The following is a 25,407-nucleotide window of genomic DNA, read 5'->3' on the forward strand; positions in this document are numbered from 1 at the left end:
GATTGCTCTTGGTTCAAACACTGCCTTCATTGTTGTTGTAGCACTGTATCAATATAATATGGATTTTTCCCAGTTAACTGAATTTTAAAATGTCCATATGTGTGTATCTGAAGCAAACCATACTTGCAAGCCTTAGTGCAAAAAGTCTTGTGATGAAAGAGTTGCCTTAAATGCTGTTAGTTTCCAGGCCCCCTACCTTATACCCTATTTACAAGAAAGGAATAAGAAGTGCACATTGTCACAGCTATCATTCAACACCAACAGCAGCAAGCACTAGCAGAGGATTGACTAGCACAATTCTACATGGTAAGACCTAGACCTCTTCACAGATGGACCTTATCATCCATTTTTCAGATACTAGAGCTTTTATTTGAACCCGAAGCCATAAAATTACCAGAATTTGAATCTCAGACTGGTAGAGCCTGTGGACACTAAGAAAAAGCCAGGTGAACAAAAGAAACACAGAAAGAAGAAAAAAACAAAATTGAAACGGAAAATCCCCAAGATATGGGAATCAATCACAGCAGTAACATTATTTGAGAACTGCAATACACAAGAAAAATTTAATAAATCGTATGTTCTAGTTTGACATCTCAATCTGATATTCTAACTTTCTACTGACAATACAGTACTCTAAATATTGTTAACCCAACAGTGGTAACAATGCAATCTAGTTTCCGCTGTTTAGAAAGACATCCAACAGCTAAAATGGAGACTGTACTAAATAAACACTGAATCTCAATTCATGCTATCTCCAACTTGGATATAGCACAGCTGGAGATCTCTGTTTTAGAACAGTATTAGCAGCATAAATCGAGTCTAGCTAAGCCATATGCAGTCAATACATCACTTTTTTAAAAGCTTGACCATCCCGTTCCTAATGGAGTTTTCTGAGTGATAAAATTTAATTCTGTAATTTTTGACATAACTACTGTCAAGGTTTAAATATTTCTTCCCAAGTCTCCTACATTCCACCCTAAACTAACATTTTCTTTTCACATGCCAAAGGCAAAATGGGCATTACAAAGTTCATAACTCCTCGTGAGATATTAAATCTTCTAAATCTTTTTTCAAAGAAAAATACACTATATTTAATTATGTGTAAGTTAATTATACCTTTGCTTATTTTTTTCATACATTGATTTTCAGAAAGCTAATGTCAGTTCTGCTCCTATTTTATTGGCTTTTTTTTAATACATGTAGTAAGACCATGATTTTAAGATCAATGATAACCGTATAAACTGAAAACTAAAACTTCAAAATGTGAATCCCAAGGAGGAAAAAAAAAAAAAATTTCCAATTCACCCCTCAGAAACATCTAAAAATTACATTGCAAAAGGCACCATCCAAGACCCAGAGAGCAGACAGGGAGATCTGAAAGTCTTAATAATTATCAAATTTATACCAATCAGCATAACAGATTTGATGCCATTATTAACAGCATCACAACAATGGCACAAGACGACACAGATTGTTCAGGAATTGTAGGCAGAGGAAAAGACAAGAGAAGCTATTTATTCATATAATAAAGTTGAGAAAATTTTATTTGATGTTCACAATGTAGTAGAAAATAGGTCCAATGAAAGTTCTGAAGTGATAAAGGAAGAAATTAGATGGGGAAGATAAACCAAGAAAATAGAACAGGGCACAACTCTACTGTAAATTGAAGCTTACAGATGAGAAATAAAGTGCTAGTTTAGTTAGTTTTTCTAGTTAAAGAATTTTGAAATTGTCAAAAAAAACCCTACATTCTTTCTTAATAGAGTAGAAAAATGCAGAGCAAAGTCAATTATTTTTTCTTCCACATAAGCAAAAGGAGCTTGTAGTTTCTAAAATTAATTAGAAAAATCTAACAAGGTTAGGTCTACCAGTTGTTTTTAAACATAATGGTACAGATGCAATCTCCATTTTGGGAGTGAGAAATCATTAGTGAACTGCCAACTCTTAGAAACAAGAAAAATGTTTGCCATTCTTCCACTTTTGGAACTACTAACAGGACAATGAGCTTGCAAGAGCATCAGTTGATTCATCATGACTTTCTTATTACAGGGAAGCATAAGAAAATAATCTCAAATCACTTGATGTCAATAAGCATTACTTGGATAATCTCTCAGGGAAGGAATATACTGTACAATGCATCCATCCCCAGTGACCTGTACTGGACAAGCCCCCCATACCAATAGTGATAAAAAAGTTCAAGGGTACTAGAGCTTACAAGACAGTGTCCTCCATTTCCAGTACTATTAACTCCCTCCGATTTTAAATAAGTTTAAGTATTTCCTCAAATTATTTACCTGTCAGGTACATTTCTGGTATCTCCTTGTTCTCTAGGAAAGCAAGAAGACCGGTGTAGTACATCATGTACAGAGGAGAACAGATAACTTGTTAGAAAGCTGAACTATGACATACTCCTTATTTTATTATGCTATGTCTTCATTATTAACTGTATTTTTTATACACAAGTCGCAACTTCCTTTCATGCAATATTCTGGAAGCATGTCATAGCTAAATTGAAAGACAGTGAAACAATGACTACACATACCAGCACAGAAAAACTACCTTTAAAAAGAAAAACAAAAAAACAACAAAAACCCCAAAACCTGTGGAAAACAACTTTAAAAAAAAAAAAAACAGTTTTAGTATAAAATTTAACTATACAGTACACACTGCAAAAATATCTTTAATAGATTGGCTGCAACCCTGTAATATGCCACTAGATGGCAAGTTTGGATAGAAATTAGTAACATTTTTATTCATGGCTTGATTAAAAATTGCAAGTGCATAGTAAAGAAACAATCATGAAAAAGAGAGTGAAGGAGAACAACAAAAAAAGGAAGAGTTCAACAAACTTCAAGTCTTCTGTATTGAGCACATTTAATACCAGTAAAAAAGGCTAAATGGGTTTTAGTTTTGTTTACACATCTGCCACACAAACTGATAATCAATTCTTATGAATTTACTGCTCACAGACAGGGAAGAACTTTACATTTGGTCACAGACAGCATCACTGGCCATAGCAACCATGAGAATCCAAGATCTGAAGGAAGGCTGAGAAGGGAAGCAGTAGAGTCGGATCTCAGGAAAGCAGGCTTCAGCTTATGCAAGAAACTGCTAGTTAGGATTCCTCAGAAAGCAGCCACAAAGGGGTTAGGAGTACACAACATGTATAAGAGGAAGAGAAATCCGACTTCATTCATTTTCACAAAGGGGAGGCGCTAAGGAGTGATTTCATAACAACCTGTAACTACTTAAAGAGAGTTAAAAGAATAACAGAGACAAGCACTTCATAGTGCCAGACAATATAATACAGCATCAGCAGCCATTAATTGCACTTGAGGGCTTCACGCTGGACATCAGGGGGGAAAAAATAAAAATAAAAAAAAAAATCACTAGAATAGTACAGCAGCACTGGAATAGGTTGCACAGACAGGTTCTAGCATGCATCCTTGAAGGTTTTCAAGATTCAACCAGACAAGGGCATGGCTGACCTGATCTAGTGTTAACAACATCCCTGCTTCAAGCAGAAGGCTTGATAGAAGCACTTTCAATAGCATTTTCACCTTGGTACAGCACAGATGGATATGGCAGAGTTTGCACACACAAAAGGGCAGTCATTCAAGGGGAATACTAAAAAGCTCTCTGCATTTTGCCTAATTTTGATCAACTGTTACTTACAATGTGAGTTGCTGTTTGAGGGCATTACTTAATGCACTAGTAAAAGTTTTGGCAGTATCTTCAGAGACACAGAAAACAAATGCAGATTTGAATTTACAGATACATCCACTAATAGTATTTTAGTCAGTTTGGCTGGATCTGCTACTGACGTGCCTGCCATACAATGAGGTCACATACCACATATTCCCGATCTATAAAGTGTGCAACACCTATCACACCCACCTTCCAGATTAATGAACGGTATTTTGAAAAGTACGATCTAAATCTAAAATATCATCCAAGTTATTTAAAAACATTCAGCCGCAATATGTCACTTTCTTGTCTGATTGATCCTGTAGCCAAAAAAGTACGACGGTATATACGATACTATTGGAAACAGTCATCCAAGGAGGAGCTTCTATAGGTGAGTTCCCCTAAAGACAGACACCTCATTTCTGTGTCGATGTAAGGGTGGTACAGAAAAGGAGCAGGAATCAGACAAGTGTGCTAAGAGCAAGTACTGACAGCACTAACCTGGGTTGCCTGTATTGATTTTTAATCACCTACTGCTTCACCCCTTCAGATCAATATAATAGTTCTCATGTTTTTGAAGTCATGTTTAAACAATGAAGTTAAAATTACTGCTTCGTATGTTCTTTACAATTCTTCATAGCAATGTCTCAAATTGAGAGGTCCAGAATAGTCAGCTGGCTATTTGGATTAGAAGAAACTGTTTGATTTCCCAGAAATACTGTAAGAATTATTATTCTCAGGAATAAAGCTCTTCATTGTGTAATCACACGATCTTCCTTACTCATGTCTTGGTCTGCCAGGTTTTGGTCTGCCACACCACTCTCCATAATTTAGGTTTGATCTTTTGTTGCCAGCTTAAACAGAACTTTTTACCTTGTTTTAAAAGAAAAACAAATCCTGTCTTTTAAATCAGCACTTTCTGTAGCTTACCACAGCATCATGTTTTGATATTGCAGAAGAATACAAATAAGCACAAAAGTTCTTAACAGAAATATTAGCAAATATATCTGAAAAATTTCCCCATGGTTAAATTCAAAACTATTAGCAGGTGATAAAATAGTGACAGGGCAGAAATTAAACTTCTTGCTCGTCTGTAATACATACATAAACCTCTCTAAACAAAAATACCACAGAAGAAACAAGGTGTATTTAAGTGAACTCTGAATTTGTCTAGTAGGGTAAATCTCAAAGAACTGAAATGTAAGCAGAAGTCTTACCTCATCAGAAGAGAGAAGGTAAATCGGTGTTAACACAGGAATTTCACTTAATTCACAACTCAGGCCAAGTGATATCAGGATCTCCTTGAGGACTTCGTATCTCTTGGTATTGCTTATCTTAAGCAAATTAAAATCCTCTTCAGTTTGGAAATCCATAGAATTGATATCCAGTTCCAAGTGTGCCTGGCAGTATATGTGCAAAAGTAATAAAAAAATATTTTTTTGTTGGTATTACACATCTTAGCATGGCAGAGAGAGACAAGTACAACAGTTTCAAAAGCAGCTTTGTCCTGACTGTGGTTGCTGAACTATCCAATGTCACTAGTGCAATTTAAAAGCTTCTCATGTCTTCACTGTATCTACATAAGCAGGGCTTTATTATCCTATTAAACTAGGGAATACCTATATATTTATAGTTTCCAATTCAGGGATCACAGTTGCCAGTACACTACAATTTTCTCTGAAACCTACACAAAATATCTTTTCTTAATAAACTGGTCTTCTTCTGGAAGAGTTGTTCAAACTTATATTTACTAACTGAAACTTCTCCTGCTTTTCCTGTCTGCTAGCAACAGCAACGTGTCATATTCTGGCTTGTACAAGAGCAGAACTACATTAAAACTGGAAGAGCTTTATCAGAGGCTGCAAAAGATATGTAAAACTCAGACCAGGCAAGTCCTTACTGTGTCATGTGGATTAAGTAGCGATCAGTCCAGATAAAGAAATGCTTCTGTCTTAAAGAACTAAGAACCCCAGAGTACCACCTGGTAGAGAACCATTTCTCAAGGCTGAAGCAGATACTTAAAAGTAGAAATGAAATGCAGAAGAAAAGAAATATCCCTTCTAGACCTTCTTTTTGGTTTGTTTTTTTGTGGTGTTTTTTTTTGTGTTAGGTGGTTTTTGTGGGTTTTTTGTTTGTTTTTTAAAGAAATGTTCAAAGATATTTAGAAGTCTTTCTACCATAATAGAAGTATATTCATTTAATGAAAATCACAAGCTATTATCTTTGTCAATTTCTCCAATTTCGCACCTTTTAATGATATTCTTCATCTTTCATATATGAGCTACTTTATAGAAATTCAGGAAAATATGTTGAAGTGGGGGATGGAGGGAAACAAGCATACAAAAAAAAGAAAAACAGTAAGTCTGTGACAGAATATTTAATGGCTGATGTCACTGTCAGTCCCCTGAAGTGAAAACAATAAGGCTTTTCAAATCCAGACTGGAAGTCATTTAAAATTATAAAATGACACATTAATCCTTTTAATCTGATTTTTGAAGCTATACTGTAATGCCCTTTTTCTGGGGAAAACCTCTGCAGTATTAAGTTTTACTACAGCAGAAGGGTCAATTTAAACGGTAGAGCAAAGCAGGTTTTACCGTGGAACTTGCAGAAACGGATAGCAACAGTATCTAATCAATTTTCTAGTACAAGCATACAGCACATGGGTGGCAAAGCTTCCTACATAAAGCTATACACGCTACTATGTATAAGAGAGTTTCCAGAAAGCTAGCAGATTTAATCTGATAAACTGATAAAATACCAAAACACTTCTAAGAAACCAGATGAATATTTTTGAATTACGTAATTGCTAGAAGAGTGTGTGCTACCTGATACGTAAGCAGTTAAATTTGAGTGCTGTGGGCTCCTGAGAAACTTCTCCTGTAACTAAAATATTGGTAAAAATAGGTCCTAAAATCTATCATAAAGTCTGTTCAGCTACGTCTCCCTTATATTCCTCATCTACTTAAATAGTGGTAAATAAATCTTGCTCTGCTTTTCTTAGTGTGCTGCTTGAAAGCAAAGACAGAGTTAGGGAAGTGATATAACTGTGAAGAGCCATGTTAAAAAGAAATATGTCTACCTCTGCTCATACTGAGGCTAACTCAAACCTTGCAAGTTACCTTCAGGCTCACTTTAGAAGTTTTACTACAAAATGGCTGAAATCTCTCATATACCCAGGTGGACACATACTTATGAAGCACACTTTTCTAAACTTAATGGTACCTCTTATCAGCCTTTCTATCACTCAAAACTTTAGACAGTTATCTGAATATTTAAATAATCAGTAACCAACATTAATCTTTAACACAGCCATGGAAGCTTCCTCACCCATTATGGAGTAAGACAGGGAGTAACAATAACATAAAAAAAAGCAAGTTTCCACCAGACTAGATTTGGCCTGGCCCCCTCAAAAAAAAAAAAAAAATCATATATTACCGATTGAAAACATATCAAGGTTTAGAAAACAGAAAAGGAGTTTTACAATTTTAATTTTGGTAGTAAGGAGAAAAAATACATTCCAGTTGAATAAAGGGGGTTTTTAAATGTCAGACAGCAAGGCCAACATCATAACCTAACACCCATCTAGAAATTAGTCATAATCAAAACGCTGCTCAAGAAACCATAAAATGATTCACTTCATTCACAACACTAAGATACAATCAAAATATAACTGAAAAAACAGTAGCAATACTAGCAAAAAAAGAACAAACAGACCTAAATCAACAATGGCATATCAGTGCAAGCAGAGACTAACCTTCATTGTGTAGTTATTTGCTCAAGCAAGAACTGCACAGCAGTTTTTCTAGACATAGCATGCAACAAGTATAATAGAGGTTGGGATTCTCATTCACTAGACAGATTTCCAGAAGTGCCGGAAATTTACTTTAACCTTAAACCTTAAGAGAAGATGTCTTTCAAATTTCTTGCAAGGTTTATTTTATATCATCTCCTGACTCTCTGCTTCACCATAGTTCATATTTTTGTAAGAATGTCTCTTTTTTATCTTGACAGTATAAGCTTTCACCCCAAGTCTACTGACTCGGCTCTTCCTGTTCCTGCCTCCCAAAATCTGCAAAAGGCACAGCTGTACAATCTGCAAAAGACACAACTCCAAGCAGAACAAGATAGCTCGCTCTTGGAGATGCTTGATTACTATGCAGATCTGCTCTCTCCTATATCACCTACTGTGATCTTCCATGATCTACACATGCATGGCTACATGGTGAAAACAAGGACGTGGAACAGCAGTGACAGTCTCTCCCACTCTTTAAGCTTCCTGAGGATCAAATGAAAACCATTCTGCATTCAGAGTCCTTGTACACACACAGAGACATTCATCTACACCTCCCCTTGAAGAGCAAACCCAAGAGCACGCAACAGGAACAAGTAGACTTTTTTTTAGCATAGCACATCATGAAGCAATGAGCAAGTTAATGCTACTGCTACACGGTACCTGAGAAAGAATGGCTTCTCCTCCACTGTCTCCATAAGTCAAATGAACAATAACTGTATCTTTATCAGCATTATTTAATCGACTCAATATCTTCACTTTGCTCGTATCTTCCTTCATCACTTCCTCAAAAATATAGCCACTGACCAAAAGATTTAACTTAATTTTGGTGCTGTCCATTTTAGAGACCACTAATTCATGAACAGTCTTCTTCAGTTTGCTTTTTCTCTTCATTTGTATGCCATCAAATGTAAAAGCTGAAGAAAACCCTAGAATCTTTCCACCTTTAGATAAAAACTTCATAAATTGTTTATGATTCTCTTCAGAAATAGGCTCCTCTGTGGCAATGACCAACAGCAGTGAATTATCAACCCACGGATCTTTCAGAACTTGTTCCTCATGCAGCTGGTAGATGGTGTAGCTGTCTGTATCAATGCATTCCTGAAGGATTGATTTTACCTGCTCAAATTCCACTTTTGGAGCTTCAGAGCCAAGATAAATCAATATATTAGGGGGCTTTCCAGCAAGGTTTACTCTCTTTATTCCTCTTGCTAGACAGTCATCATTCTTCTCTTCCAGTTTGCTACTGCAGTCATCAGAAAGTTCTGGAATGTTTTCTGCAGAGGCAAATCTAACTGATTCAATAGTACTGTTTTCAAGTTGCAGGCATTCATGACAGCTGGAAAGATGCAAGCGATGATCTTCTCCAGCACCTGTCTCTTTGTCAGATAGACTGTTGGATTCATCTTCATGCTCACTTTCTTTCTCTAGCTTGGATTTCTCCTCTTCACCTTGTCCTGCAGACTCAGCTATCTCTAACCCTGATTTAACAGTAGTGCCAAAAGCAGCAGCAGCAGGAGTTACTTCATCCATTTGTGTACTGCTTGCAATTTGCTCTTTTACAGACGGTGCCACCTGTGCCAGCTCCTTCAGAGTAGATTCCTGTAAATGGACAGCTAGAAGAGTTAAAAAAAATAAGAAAATGGGGTTATAAAAATGATATTAAGAGAGATGTGTGAAATATCACTACCACAGCAGGATTTATATTTAAATTTCAGTACAAATAATCTATAATAGCAAGAATTTTACTTGTTTGACACAGGAAATCCTACCCCCCAAGAACTGTTTATTCTAATGACTCTTGGTAGGAAAGTCTGACTGAGAGCACAGCACTTGATATTTACATGGCACATTTAAACAAACATATATTGTGAGTCCAAAAATATTTGCACAAAAGTAAAACATGACTACTACTGTACACAATGCAGGTATGTTCTTGGTGGAACCACAGTCTATGGGTGGAAAGGTGAGGAAGTTCTCATAAATGCATCACCTTGTCAGCTTGTTATTTTGCCTGTCCCTCCATCCCCAGCAAGGGACAAAATGAAGCAAGGGAAATACATTTGGAAAAATACTGGTCTTTTAAGGAGAGCAGGGTGAAAAACTACTTCCTGCTATTTTGAAATAAGCTAATAAAAAATTATATTAGGTAAGCTGGAGACACTAAACCATGTCTCTTGCATTGCTGCAGATAAAAGTTTGGCCCAAATAAAATGGGGTAAAAAAATTCAAACTGCTTTCAGTCTGCATAAAGAGACATATCCACCCATAGGCAGACTTGGGAGCTAAAAATCCAAGGGAAAACTAGGAAATAGGAACAATTGTTAAATCTCCCCCTTTCTCCCCTTGAAAAGGATAGAAATGCAGAGATAAAAAATTTCTGGCACATAAAAGTGAAAAAAGAAGAGCAAAGATTATTATTGTCAGCATGAAACTTGCAGAGCAAAACTAAATATGAAAGAGAGAAAAATACTCTTCATAACACAACATCAAATCAAAGTTTGCAAAATTTTACTGAATCCCTCTCCACTCCCGTAAGGCCAAATAAACTTACTGTGTTTTTGTCTTTGAGAAATCAGAAACATTCAGTGAGAAACTTGATTAACAAAATAGTGAACTGGCACACAGTACAACAGATCCAAGTTCAATCCCTTTCTTTGCTTAACACTTGCATTCCCTTGCAACTATATCCCCTTTGTCTAGTTCGGAGCAGAAATCTGAAACAAGATTTTTTTGACATTCCAGGAGAATTTCACAGCTACCAGCCTATATGCTATTCCATCAACAGCCTCCATCAGCTGTTCTCATGGAGCATTTCTAGCATGCACACCGTACCTGAAGCAAAATGAGTCAGAAAACATTCTGAAAAGTAAATGACTGGGGCACTCTCTGTTTCCATCCCTTCCTTTCATGAATATTTTTGCAGAACAGCACCCAGCACCAAGAGACAGAGTTTCACATCAGATACATTTGTGAGCATATTCCTACCCTCTTGCACCCTAGCTAGCTGTTCTCTATTTTGTTATTCCCTGACTTCTGCAAATGCACTATGATCTACATAAAAAAACCCCATCAACCAAGCAAACAAAAAAACCTCACAACCAAACATTAAAATTGGGGGGGGGCAGATTTTTTTGTAGCCCAAGTGGTTTTTTTATTATTCTAGGTGATCCACAGTTTTATCAACACAGCTAAGAAGACACAACTAGGCAGGCAGAAATGAGACTGTTGCCAAACAAAGAAGTGTGGCCCTACCCACTGAGAGCCCACTACAGTACAATTCCCTACAGACTGCATATTATGGCACTTTTAGAATAGTGCCAGAAAAAAGAAATTCAAATTTCATGCAGCCACAGCCCAGCCAATTCCATTTAAGAATAGTGTTACAAGTGCACCCCCAACTACTTCCTTCTCCTCTCTGTGGACCTAGCCATGAACTTCCTCCCTGCCTTAGCTGAAACTATTAAACTAATGAGGACTCAACGGCTCATAGTTTTGCTATCATTAAAATCACCTCCTAAAAAAAATAAACCATTCACCAAAAATTCAAAATTCAGTTAACTATGACACCACCCTCCTTCCCCTGTTTATCCTTCTCCCTGCTCAGAAAGCATCTGTAAGCTTTTTCTCTCAGCGATCTACAGGATTAAGATGCTCAAGTTACAGCAATAGTTCTCAACCTATGTTTAGCTTTGAATATACTTTTACTTCAAATCTGAAAAAACAGAGTATTTGCTTAAAACCTTCTATATTTTTTTCAGCTAGAGTAGTTAATCTAACAGACAAGACATACAGAAACAATATTTTCTAGCCTTTGTGACATACATTCACGCATTTGCAAAAGGTTAAACACCATCTTGCACACTCTGAGATCTCATCATACTAAGGTTAATTACTGGCAGTAGCTTATGAGGTATTAAAGAGGGGGTTTTATTCCAAAAATCTTTTGAACCATTTTTCTGTTACTTTTGTTGTTGGATTTGTAAGACATTCTGTAAATAGAGAAGCTCACTCAGAAATTGGTCCTAACTTTTCCAGAATCTCTGTATTTGACAGTGTTCAGTATAAAATACAGAAGTGCTACAAAGTAATGAACTGTCTAAAATGACAGCAGAAAGAAAATCATTTTGCCATAATAAAAGCATGTGTCTTAATGTAGGTATAAAGACTATCTGAACAGTCCTAAAATAGCCATGAAACAAATATGTTTACTATTACAAACAATACATGAAGATACTTACAAACAATCTTGTGGGGCACCATTCCGTTATCCATTTGAAGCCTATCTTCCATGAAAGCTATTCCAAGGTTACTGAAGTTATCCACACTTGCTTCAGCAATTAATTTATAAGGTTCACCAGGTTTATAGGCCAATGGTGAACAATAGTCTGACCACTTCACAATCTGGAATAAAGCATATGCATGTTTTCAGTTTGAAAAGGTTACAGAAAAATACCAAAATACCAACAGTATTGTGAGTCTGCAAGATGAACTGCAAATAAAAATGACCCTTCCTTCCCAAAGGATTCTGCTATTAAAAAGCAACACAATAGGCAGAGCCAAAAGAAGGACGTTACTAAACCAAAACGGCACAACTGGCAAACCCAGGAACTGGAAGTGATGTTAAAGAAAGTAGTGTAGTGTTGTTTTTTTAAAAAAGTGTATCTACTAGTATTATAGAATAATAAATTGGTAGAATCACTTTTAAGACTTGATTCTTTGATGCCTGATGTGTTTAAATCAACTACTACATTTAATTGTATTGTGAGACAACACACCTCAACTAGAGAAAGCTTTCAGTTGACATTTCCTTTCACACAAAAGTGCACCCTTCGTGCCTACAAAGGTCAATGTATGAGACTGAATACAACCAAAAGAATCTACTGAGGAAGGGTCCTGTAGCAAGCAATACCTGCTACAAGATTCATCCCTGAGAGAAGTAAACAAAGCAACATCCACACCAAGTGTTAAAAGCAAACTGGGAGTACAAACACATCCTTCCCAAAGATCAATGCTATAAAAGCTTCAAGTAACATACAAAACAGCGGGAGAGTATTATCACATTCTGTAAGTAAAATTCTGTCTTTATGTCCAAGACATGGCTTTCAGCACAAATTCTAAGTATGCTGATAAAAAGAGCAAAAGTAAACTACTAGGGTTTAATAAAAGTACATCCTGACTATTAGAAGCATTAACTAAACATGGAAGATTCAAGCTGCTTATCTACATCAAAAATTCTGTTCTCCAGAAAAAAAAAAAAAATAAAAAAAAAAATGAAAGTGACACACTTGGGTTTGTTTTCTTCAAGGTTTGTTAAACCCAACCCACACAGCTGTATGGTCTTGGAGAACAAATGTCCGTTTCAAGTTCAACTATTAAAGCCACAAGTGGAGGAAAAGTGAAGAGAGTTTTGGTTTCCTTCCAAAAGGCTCTCATGTTAATGACGACTACAAACCTGTCTGCTGACTCATAACTGAAACAGATCCCTTTTAAACCTTACGTTTAAAAACCAGTACCTAAAAAAACAATATTCAGGCAATTGACAAACACAGCGATTTAAGAGTTAATCCTGAAAACAGAAACTAAGACACACAGTTTCAATAAAAATTGTGTGAATGATACCACAGCTTTTGATTCTTTATAGAATACACAAAACAACTGTTCTCCTGTGAAGGCATTTTTAGAGACATGAAGCACCACCTGTTTTAACAACCTAAAAAAAAAAAAATTAAGTCTTTGCCATTTAATATGATCCAAATACTGGGAGACAAAGCTTAATTCACACATAGCAACTCCAGCACTTTGACACTGTCATCACCAAAGCACTTGAATGAAGTTCACCCTTTTATCACTACACACAAGATGTATCATACTGATTAAACACATTATGAAAAAAACCACTTCATTTGAACACACAAAATGAGGGTTAGCTCTTGGATATTTTACTTGTTCATAACTTTATTAGATTATCAACTAAAGTTGGCTTTTTACCTACTGCAGTTAAGTGGTTTACATAATATCCAAAAGAATCTGTTTCCAGCTTTTGAATTTACAGTATTTCCCAAGGGAACAAGAAGAAATAAGACAGTCAGATTTCATATAACTTTAATGGTCACATCTCCTTTCAAAGTCATTCTCAAAACCAGTCTCTGATTAGTGCAACTCACATGAGACCATCCAGTCCATGTTCATATTGGTGGCCTTTGGATACCTAACAAGAAAACTGGCTGGGTATCTTCTGATACATCGCCTATGCTAACCATTACTGAACAAATTCAGTTTCAAAAAGAGAAGAAGATAGCAGCATGTGGATGGTGTGTTGGTGTTTACCACAAGGTCAGCTACATGCTTTAACATATGGGTTAAACTCCAACTACGTAACAAAAGAACAAGTAACAGCTTCAAATCAGTCACACCAGAACACACAGCCAGAGAGGCAGTCCTCAAATTCACAACAGACGCATCACTCAGGTCCTGAACTCGCTGGACATAACAACCACTCACTAGTTAAAGCAACATAGAGAGTTTCTACCTCCAGGATGTTCTGAAAGGTCATTTCCATGACTGTACCACAAAGAAATACCAGCTCCGAAGTTACAGGATATATTTCTGGGCACACTAGTATTGATCAGTTCTGAAGGAGAACAAAATCTCCTTCTGGAAGACAGCCATACCAGACCTCAACAGATCTGAATCACTGTAGTTGGAGCATCAGTCATACTTCACTCCACTGTCACTGGGTAGTCTGTGACCAAGTCAACCAGAATTGCCCCAACCAATTGCCTTGAGTGATGACCTGGACAACACCATCACTTTTCAGGTGGAAGGTTGCAGGAGCTATGGACACACACATGACCAATATGATCAAGCAATGCCAGTTTACTGAAGGTAAGCAAGCCCTTTTATAGCTTTTTCATGTGCACATGAACGGTATATAGTACAATCCTTATGATTGGATAGTTAGCTTTGCCCATGCGCTTCAAGCCTTCTTGCGATTGGATAATAAGCGCCACACTCAATGTCTTTTTCCGCCCAACCCATCTCCTGGAGTTGTTTGTTTGCTAAGTTCTTTGTTCTATGTCCTTGTCATGTCTTTGCCGAGGCGTGCACACGTGCAGGATTGCTCACATGTCCATTATCTCCCAACAGAAGGTACTCCCAACTGTGTTTAGTTTATTGATACAACATCCACAGTTACCAGCTTTCTTCTCTATTTTTCTCAGCATATGACTCTGGGCTACTCTCTGTGGTGGAAGATAAGAGACTCACATCGTATTTAGATATAATTTCTTACCCAGAGAACAGGCACAAGTAGGTAACACCCACATGTCACACAGAAACTGCGAGGAAGATGTATTGATGCTCTTGAACTTTTTTTCATGGCACTAAGTGAAACATTAGACATCCTAACAAGTAGAAAGTCGTTATTGCTGCCTAACACTAATAAAGTGAATACACAAAAGAACCTCATAAAGTAAAGCTGTTGCCAAGACCTATGACCTGTAATCCTGCTCATGCAACAATCCATTTGCTTCACAACAGAACAAAAATCCTCAGAGAATACTTTCAATGGGCCAAGATTTGTTGCTACAACTAGAACTCAAAGTTCTGTCAGTATATAGAAAGGCCAGCTCTTAGCAAGAGATGAGAAATTATTTATACTACTGCTTTGTGAGTCCACCTCAGTTTCAACAGAACCAGTCACAGATCACTGACAGGCCTACAAAGATTGGCTTTTCTCTCTAGAAATCCTTATAGGTCACAGGAGCAATCTGTTCTTACAGTTCCAGCCTACATTGACAGCTGGGTGCCAGAGGTAGCAGAATTCAGAGCACTTTGCTAGAAGTGACATGTACACAGAAAAACAATAAACAAAATAAAACAGAAGTCCTTTTCCTCTTTAGTTTTAGTCTTCTGCCGGGACTACTGCTTTTCAGCTTTATACGTCAAATTAATTACTAATGTCTACATAAGTAATGCAACCATTTTCCATTCCAAAGAAAATGCAAACAAAACCAGTAAGATTAAAAAACTCCACCAAACAATAAAACCCAACAGAACAACAAATCAGAGCTTCAATGCAGATGTTTTTGTGGCACTCTCTGCTAGAAAGTTTAAAAAAAAAAATCTCCATTAACCTTCTGTCCAAGTTGGCCCAGCACTCCGCAGGTACACTCTTAGACAACGTAGAGAGCACAGCAGATATCCCATCTTGTTTACTTCCCAGAAGCAGGGCCCACTTGGATGGATTCCAGACTCTTAAATCAAAGGCAATAAAAAGATTTACAAACCAGCTAATGTGGCTACTTCTTGTGTGCTTCAAGGAGACACAAGGCCAGTGGAAGCAGGGTCAGAAGACTTCAGCAGAAAAGGTCTCAAGAACAAGCTTCCAGTGCCATCAGTCCTCACACTCTGAGCTTCACAGAGATAATGATTTTGCCTGATGTAGCACTTCACCTGGACATCACTCCTCTGGAGGACAAAGACTAACATGCTCCAAAACTGTTCTAGAATTGAGAGGCCTCCATAGAGGGTAAAGGTACTAAAAATTTGATTGCAGGCACAAATCTGGAATTGTGCCCATTCCCAATCTGTCCTTCTGTTCCTGCAGTCAAGTTAGATAAGTCTATTTACCAACCACTCTGCTCTCACTGTTCACTCCAGTGGAGGACTCCTGGATCACCTTCTAGAACAAGTGGCCTGGAAAATATATGTTCCTCACCCAGGGAAACAGACAGGCCACAAGCACTGGTGTATGTGTCAGGTTTACTTTTAACTCCAAGAAGGTGCTTGAAACCTGATGCCAGAAAGCAAGGATGACAGGTGGCCCTTTAGGGTGCTAAGCAGGGGCCGTTCAGGAAGGCACCCTATCGACTGCCTCCAGCTTGTGGCATAGAGTGGTTAATGGAAGGGCTCTGTCAATTTACGGTACCCCAGCGACCAGACCAGATGCTTTATTACTGCCTACCCTGAGATATCCTAGCATGCACATCTTTCCATTTCTCCTCTTTTCCAGTAGGCAATGAGGTCCATTCTGTCCCTCTCACTAAGGGGAGCATACAGCACACACAGCAAGTGACTGCCTTAGGAAGAAACTACGATAACCTGTAACACGTGGAAGACTTATCCTCCCTGCAAGGTAATTTCACCTCTTGCTTTGGGTTACAACCTTTCTCCCCTTCAGACCTGCATCGAAGCTGAGATGCATAGGCAGCAAGCATTCCTTATGTGAGGAAAAAGTTGCAAAAGCAAAATTTAGGGGAGTGAGAGACATTATCTCAAGGTCATGGTAAGTTTTACTAGGGTCTGAATACTATTTTTATGCATAATCTGTTTAGAAATATATATTCACTAATTCAAGTTTTAGAGCATCACCTGCTAAATCCACATCTTCACACTTTCAGTATGTGGCAAAGGCACTTTTTAGATTACTAAGTGCCTCAGACATGAGCATTTTGTTAGTATGCTTGCCATATGGATTTCACTAGTAGTTTAATTTGTATCTTTGGATGCCTCAAAAACATTTTGTAAATATTACACATTAAAAGGCAAACACAATTTATAAAATTCCACCACGAAGTACTGCCACTCCCCCACTGCGTTTTATAGAAAAGCAAAGAGATAAACAGCTCGATTTTGGTCTTACTTCTGCAGACTGACAAAATAATCCAAAGATAATACTATAACGTGTACTTACAAATCACAATGAAAAGAAGCTTCAAACCGAGACCTCTATTTCAATTACAACCACTTGGTTGAAGGCTTTAAGAGCTCTTCAGAAATCATAACATATGCTTGTTTTGTATATTCTTACCGAGGCATTTGTTTCGGCTAGTGTCAGAGACAGGATACTAAGGTAAATGGACTTCTGATCTGCCCTAGTATGACGGCTTTCAAGCATTTTTTTCCTATTCAGCATAACTAATCATACATCATGCTTTACCCAAAGTCATGAGGGAATTCTGCAGTTCCCATCCACAACCAGAGGAGCATGCTACTAAAAAACCCAATAATCTCAGTAATACAGAACTAATTAACAGTGATTTATTTTAATGAAAAGATTACCTGTTTTTTCCCAATAAAATTATAAGCATACAAAAATCTACCTGCCATTTATTTTTTTCCTTCTTTTAGGTTTATACCCACCAAGTGACCCATCTGTACTACTTTGTGTGTAAGAAACAAAGAGAACTACTTACATCTTTTGAAGAGCCAGGTACTTTCTGCAAGTTATCTGTCTGAGCTGAAATGCTTTCTGTCACAAAAGCTATATGCTCTGCTTCAAGTAACTTATCAGGACAAATAAAAGGAGAAATGAGAAGTAGACTCCATCTGTTTAAGTCATCAAGAAACTGAAAAAAAAAGAAAAAAGTCTGTATAGCAAGCATTTTAAAATTATGCCCATCCTAAATTAATTAAATTAATTCCAATTAAATTCCTAAATTAAATCCAGCCTTTCATGAAGGGTCTCTACCATTTCACACTCCCTATGAGGGGAAAAAAAAAAAGGGGGGGGTAGAGGTCTGAACAATGAAGCAGGAACACATCAAAAGTAAAACTAAAAGTGACAACCCAAGCTTCTAAGCCAGTTCATACTTCAGCTTTCAGCTTTACAGGAAGAGCAGAAAAGCGAGTGGGCACAACACCATTACAGTGTCATTGGCACGGTAACTGTTGTGGGCAACTTGCCACTGGCAACATCCCTCATTCAACCCAATCCTCCTCTCCAGTTCACCCTGCCTCCTTTCTCTCTTCTCCCCTGACTACACAAACCCATGGCCCTGCTGCCTGAGTTCTGGTGGCTGAAGGGCACTGTCTGCTGCTTGGCAGGGACTGAGAAAGCAGTCACAACACACAACCTGCCTTGGTCAGTCCCTACAGCCCCTCTAACTGGACAGTAGTCCAGGCAGCATTCATTCTAGTTGGGTAACAACCCTGCAGGAAACATACAGCCCCACTGCTAAGTCACATACACTGTCTCTATGCTCATCTGCCAAAAGACCAACCAATTTGTGAGCCACAAGTGACTCAAGAACTATATACTGCACAGGTCTAGTTTTTACACCTAATTTACAAAGTTTCAGGACTCCTTCTGTAAAGCCAGTTATATAAAGGCAGTTGTATTTTGTGGACACGTACAACCTCAGGACAAATTATTTAAAAAGTTATTTGAAAAATCTTATAAAAATATTTGAAATAAAAGGCAAGGGTACTTCTTTGTTTAAAAATATATGAAGTCCTCATGCATTTGCACGAAAAATACTCATTCAGGATGTAAGTCTAAGTTTAAAGAAGTAACTCATTCAGAAGAAATTTGTCCATAAGCTAGTCTATCCACTTAGCAGACCATTGTACAAATATTTCCTTCATTAAATTATAAAAATAGTTCCCGCTCTTGTCCTCACAAATGATCAAAAAAAGCTCAATAGCTGGAATCAGTAGACCAAAGAACAATTCGAAGAACTTCAAAGCTTCTCAATACATAACCTGATCCCACACCATAATACATCAACTTTTATGTAGGTATTGCACCGAACTTTATTCTTCTGCCATATTTTAAAAGTGAAAAACATTAGAAACAGGTATTTTGCTACTACTATACTAGAGACACATGCTTTGCACACCTTCAGTAATTTTATGTGGATACAAAGATAATGTCCCTATAGCCCACTGAATGCGTACATTACTCCACAACTAAAACAAAACCACACAATATTAATTCAATGTTGACAAACTGCCAATCCAACCAGCTTTACTGAGTACAGAAGCTGCAAGAGTCAACACTGCTACCTTCCAGGGGAAAGTGAACAGAACTCATGAAGCTTTATATTATCTTAAGCATCCAACTTGATTAGAGATCAAACAAAAAAACTTCACAGGTTAGCATTTATGACTTGCTGGTATCTTATCTTGAGGAAGTTACGAATCACAGTCCAGAGGCAGTTATACCTACTCAAAAAGCAAAATAGCTCAGCTAGCCTCCTAGAAGCCAAAGAAGCATGCTAGTTAACCTTCTCCACACCCCCACACCCCCTCCGCCTAGTGTTCACAGACATGCAGAGAGCTCCACAGTGATGTTGCCTCTATCTTTAATGCATCCAGGTCAGCGCCTACAGTACTAAGGTGCAGCATGACAAGCGTCTTGCATAGGGATTCTCAGAGTCAAATGCAACTAGTAATTTTCTACACATATTTTTAAGAGACAAATATATTTTGAATAGCAGCACTGACTTTATGCCAAACTTCAAGACAAACTACAGTTCCCCAGAGGGCTTTCCAACTCCCAATAAACATAAATAAACTGACAAGCTTATGAAGTCAGTCTGCATGAATAATACTGCAGACAGAAAAAAATGTGCTTACTGCGCAGAGACCGAGGAGAAGTTATTTCAGAAATGAGCCGAAGTGGAGCAAACAGCAGCACATTAGATGAAATATGATTTACAAAACAACAATCCAGGCAGAACTCCTCTAACCGCAAGGACAATTACATGACTTTGTTTTTAAGAGCTTTATCAAAATGTGAATTAAATATTTAACCTTCCTGTGAGAGATTCTGAGATTGACACCATCGCTTTTAAGTACTAAATAATGTGCTCATTAGATAGCAAAAGACTTTTTGAACCCCATTTTGTGACCTTATTTTCACTGCACTGAAAACATCTTTACCCACTGAATTTACGAAAAGCTTTTCTGCTTCTTGCAGCACCTAGCCAGCAACATGTTTCATAAATACATTTCAGTAATGCCCATTTAAGTAAAACCTGTAGCAACTTAAGTAATTTCCACAAACACACATATAACCATCAGCAAAAAGGAGACATCACGAAGAATCTTATCCACACAAATCCCAGTATTTAGTGACAAGTTTAGACAAGTCCAACACTGACTTAAATAATTCAGATTATTTGGGGGGAGTGCCAGAGTTCTATTTCTAAACCTGAAGGTCAGAAGCAAGCTTACTTTCAGTTTTACTTCATAAAATAGCAACTGAAACTTGTTCAGGCATATTATTTTTCCACAGTATTTTTCCACTGCCATGGGCTACCACAGCCTCACCCCACCCTGCTCTCTCACTGCCCATTTGCAAAGAAGGGATTTTTCACAGATCGTGTTTTTCATGTCGTTTTCCTCACTTTTTGTATCGAGTGCATGCAGTTGTTCGTAACCAAAAGTTCAGTTCGGACTCGATTACAGATTTTTAAATCTCAGATATCATTATCAAATGCACAAATACCGCACATATTCAGAGACTAAAGCCCTGTACGTGCTAAAAGTATGTTACTAATGTGGAAATACTACCAAGTTGTCCTACTGCCACAGGCGTTCTTAGAAAGCTGCACTTTACGCGTGTATAGGAAAAACCACTCCTCGGCCCACTCCCTAAACCAACAAGCCATCGTAGTGAAGTAACTACAACTGTACTAAGATGTTCTACCGAGGTACCCAGATCTTACCTTACCCTTAGAAAGCGAGGCTGTGAAAGGCCGGGAAGCTACAAAGAGTTATTTCTGCAGTCACAAGCCCCAGCTCGCCACTGACACGCTCGCCGTCACCCGCCGAAAGAGAAAGCACAGCCCCAAGCCCCGCAGCCGCTGCTCCCCTCTCCCTCCGGGCTCCGCCACCTCAGCCCCGGCAGCCCCCGCCCCCCTTCCCCGCCCCTCCCCGCCCCTCCCGCCGCGGGAGGCGCGCCCGGGCGCCGCGGGGAGACGGGGGGGCGGCCGCGCCGCTCCGCCGGCGGGGAACGCGGTTCGCCGTTGCCACGGTGACGCGGGAGGCCGCTTCCCCGTCCCGAGCGGCCCCGGGCACCGCTGGGCGAAGCGCCTGCCAGGCCTCAGCCCCCCACCAGCGGGCTCGGGGCGGTACCTGCGCCTCCTCCGTGAAAAAGACTTTGTTCCCTATCCTGAGGCAGACCCGCTCCTCGGGCGGCACCTGCCTGCGCGGCGGCCGACCCGGGGCCGCCGGGGGCCCGGCGCAGCGGCAGAAGGTGAAGGAGCAGCGGGAGCGGTGGAGGCGGCGCACGGTGCGGCGGATGAGCGCGGCCGAGCGAGGCCCCCAGCGCGCCCACAGGTAGAGGTAGCAGAGCGTGATCAGCATGGCGCGCGCCCCGCCCCGCCGCCGGCTCCGCCTCCCAGCGGCCCGCAACTGCCGGGCGCCGCCGGTGGGGAGGCCGTGGGGGAAGCCCCCGCCCCGCCCCGCCCCGCCCCGCCTGCGCCAAAGAGAAAGGGGCGAGCCGGTTGGACGAGCCGGCCGGCCGCGGCTCTGATTGGTCGACGGCCTCGCGCTCCCGGCGCCTCGCCCCTTCCCAGCCCCGGCGGGGAGCGTTGCTGGGGCCTCGCGCCCCGGGGCCGGGCGTCTGGCGTCCGCTGGCACGAAGGAGCGCCCGGCGCCCCCCAGAAATATAAACTTCTGCTTTGAAACAACGTGCAAAGAAAAAAATCATTGAAATGGGCCAGCCCGGGGAGTTGTCGCCTTGCGCCATGTCCGTTGTCCCCAGGCTCCGGCGTGAGGGGCAGTGAGGAGGAGTGGCCTGTTGTCCGCCTGCCCCGGGCGCCACGACCCGGCTCCTCGGGGAAGTTCTGCTCTGCAAAGCCAACGCTGTCCTGATGGACAAGGGGCCAGGGCGAATGGCACACGTCGGTGTCGTGGTCAGGGGTTGTCACACACAGGGCCGTCCGTGGTGTGGCTGCAGTGCGGGGAACTGAACTCACGCTTCCGCTACAGAAACCAGTTTGCTCTCCCGTCAGCTGCATTTGACGTTGCCGTTATGGGCCACAGAAAAGTACATACCCAGTAGGCAAAGCAGTGAGAGCCTAAGTATTCATTGCTTGTTTCTGTGAAGCAACAGGGAAGAATCTCATCTTCTTTCAGAAGTGGCTCCCCACTGCCACCCGACCTTATTTCAGGGTCCGTGGTGTCCTAGAGGAGCAGTACCCCCTCCACCACAGAACCAGACGAAGACACCAGTCTCCAGGTCACTTACCTGTTCCAGCATAGCCACCAGAGGGCAAAGCAGGCACAAACGGATGCATTTGATTTCAGCAGAGTCCTTGGATTCACCGAACAAGAAAGGTGGAAGACAGGGCTCGTCAGGGATAGTCACTGAAGGTGGAATGAGGAACCAGCCCATCGGGAAATAAAACTGTAGGTTTCGCATGTGCCATGTGTGCTGCAAACACAACTTGCCCACTACAGAAGATACAACAGAGAATTCATACACGGTATTCTGTATTCTTCTGGTACATCTGTGCATGAAAGCTATTAAATAATTTAAATAAATTTTTACATTTTTATGTGGAAGTCACAACATTGAGCTCTGTGAGAAGAACATGTATATCAGTCTGATCCCAGCAGATACTTAGTGGGTGAGTGAAAAGAGAAGAAAAAGTAGGCAAGAGGAAAAATGCGAGAAGGCTAGAAGAAAGAAGCCGACAGCAACATGAAAGTTGCAGCCGACTGATACATGACAATTGTTTCCTGAACAGGGCGTGAAGCCGCATTCTTTTTTATTAATCTGAACTCAAGGCCTCGTATGCGTTTGGAAATATACTAAAATAGGTATTCTAAAAGAATTTCCTAAATGGATCTCCAGCAACAATGCGCTGACACTGTAGATAAACAAGGAACAAATTGGCCCTGTGCATTTTGGAGCGGGCATCAATACGAAAAAAAAACACCACCAGTACCATGACAGATGTTTTTACTTCTTTAAATCTGCACCCACAGCAGAAGCTTATCCAAAATGGTAGGAATCGCTGACATAATTTTATTCGATTTCCACAGTGCATGGCAGAAACAGATGACAGTCTCAGTTGGAGGGTCAAATGATTTAAATAATTCTCCATCTCAGGCTTAAGAAATACCAGCCTTGTACTGCTGCTCTATCCTGTACACATTCTAGAGACAGGAACAAAGTCTCCAGTGGTCCTAACTTGGCATTATACACTGTTCCTTTGTGTGACTTTATCTTATGCAGGAAGTCAAAATACTTACCCAGGCACATCAAAAGAAAGAAAACAAGCAAAGCATACAACCTTAAAAGAAAGCTCTCAACTTTGGAATTCACTTTCCCCGTAATAGTTCAACAGCTCATGCATTGCTGACCTTCAGAGCACAGCACAAAACACAACTGTTTACATAACCTTTGCACGATGAGGAACATGCTTTGGTTAATCCTGTAGTGGCATCAAATGCAGTCAACTATATTATGATCCTTTTTCTTTCTAAGGTTCCCTTACCCAGAAAAAGTTTATGAGTAGATGAGAAAATGGAATCAAAACTTCATGATGCAAGGGAATGTAAAACAGAATGGTATACAGGCAAAACCAGTCACCATTTTAAGACAAGTTTCTGTATATGTTGGCACATTCTCAATTAGGATAATTTGAAGTCATAGAGTTGCTGTAGGTTTTCTAGTTTCTATTGTACTGTAGCTTAGCCTTGATCATGACAAGCTCTGATTAAAAGGTTAAGAATTTTAGATTGGGAAACACTCTTTTTTTTAATAATTGTGAAGCCAAGGCCTTGTGCACACCAGGAAATTTACTAAAATAGGTATGCTAAAATAACTATGTCAATCAGTTTCTCCTTATAGGAGGGTGGAAGGAAGCCTTGGAAAGAAACAGTGAGTAATATTAGCCCTCAGACTTCCCAGAACATGTGGGGTTTTGTCACAGAGAAAAGATTGCAGAAAGACGTAAGATGCTGGACACACACAGACAGACATGAAATTGTTTAAAGAGAATTTGAAAAACCCTGGAGAAAGTGAATAGGCTAAATTTTGAATTCTGCCCACAAGCTTGGCAAATTCACACACACAACGGAGAGAAAGGCCGGCTTCAGTCAAGGAGGGGTAGATCTCCCTTCGCTCTTCAAACAGCCCACATGGGAAGGCTGCCAACAGAGACTGCTCAGAACAGGGAGCTGATTACCATATAACCTCAGCATAGATGAGTGTCTCTTTTTGACTTTAAAGGAATATTATGAGACTGGCCTTGCCCATGCTTTGTGAATGGCTCAGTTTCCTCCGCCCTCTATTCCCTAAAATCTTTTCCAACAATTTCTCTTTGGGGAGCTTTGCATGCTAGTGGCTAAGTGGCTATGAATGCCTATGTCATGTTGTTTAATACCAGATATTATTCAAAACTATAAATGCTGTAATGGTATCCTGTTCCCTTGACTATACCAGTTTATATCGAGCAGTCTTTATTCTTGCAAATGCTCAAGTGCTGTCATGAGAAAACTGAGTAAACTGGTTTCCCACAAAGATAAAAAACCTCTTCCAATTAGCACAAAATAATTATCTTATGGCTCATCTCTTTGTAAGAATCAAGTCCGTCAAAGTTATTCTCAGGTAGTATCAGAAGTCTGAAAAATACTCCTGGCTTCTGGGAAAAATGGATGAGCAACTGTAACAGAATCAGTGTTTGCTGATTCTGGGAAGTGTTCTTCAACACATACCTTGCGCTAAAATTAAGTATACTGCAAAAAGTAATATAGTTCTTAAAATTAGCTAACTTCTGCCTTCTGGGTTTTTTTTTTAGAAACTAGAGATCATACACTATTACAGCTGCTTATATTTTACTGGAATAAACAATTTTCCACGGAGCCGCAACCCGATTTTAGCTAATAATGTGCATGAAAATACCAGTTAAAGCTGTGTGCTTCAATTAATTAGTACAATAAGGTAATATTAACTTACATTTTTTCTACAGTGTTAGATGTAATTATATTAGATTACGTTATAGCTTCATTAACAAAATTATATTTTCAATAATTTTGTAAAAAATTCGGTCTTGCAGGGCTTTATTGACATTTAATTGAGGGTGACTTTGCATCTTCTGGAGAGCTGTATGTTAGTAGTTTAGGCTTTAGTCCTGCAGTAATATCCATGTTGGCAGATTCTATCCAGAGTTATAAATCAATTA

General features: G+C 39.5%; 1 protein-coding gene across 1 annotated transcript in view; it reads right to left on the minus strand.

The window, feature by feature from the left end:
* Positions 1–21,728, minus strand: part of HLCS (holocarboxylase synthetase) — a 126,051-nt gene extending 104,323 nt beyond the window's left edge. Inside the window, exons 1-5 of the mRNA XM_074903644.1 lie at positions 21,347–21,728; positions 17,680–17,832; positions 11,722–11,884; positions 8,144–9,096; positions 4,905–5,087 (exon numbers count right to left, since the gene is read on the minus strand). Of these exons, the coding sequence (XP_074759745.1) occupies positions 4,905–5,087; positions 8,144–9,096; positions 11,722–11,884; positions 17,680–17,832; positions 21,347–21,577 (1,683 nt within the window). The 5' untranslated portion in view covers positions 21,578–21,728. The remainder of the gene's footprint in view (positions 1–4,904; positions 5,088–8,143; positions 9,097–11,721; positions 11,885–17,679; positions 17,833–21,346) is intronic.
* Between the last annotated feature and the right edge of the window lie 3,679 nt (positions 21,729–25,407).

Source organism: Athene noctua, chromosome 1 (assembly GCF_965140245.1).
Source record: "Athene noctua chromosome 1, bAthNoc1.hap1.1, whole genome shotgun sequence".
NCBI classification, from domain to species: Eukaryota; Metazoa; Chordata; class Aves; order Strigiformes; family Strigidae; genus Athene; species Athene noctua.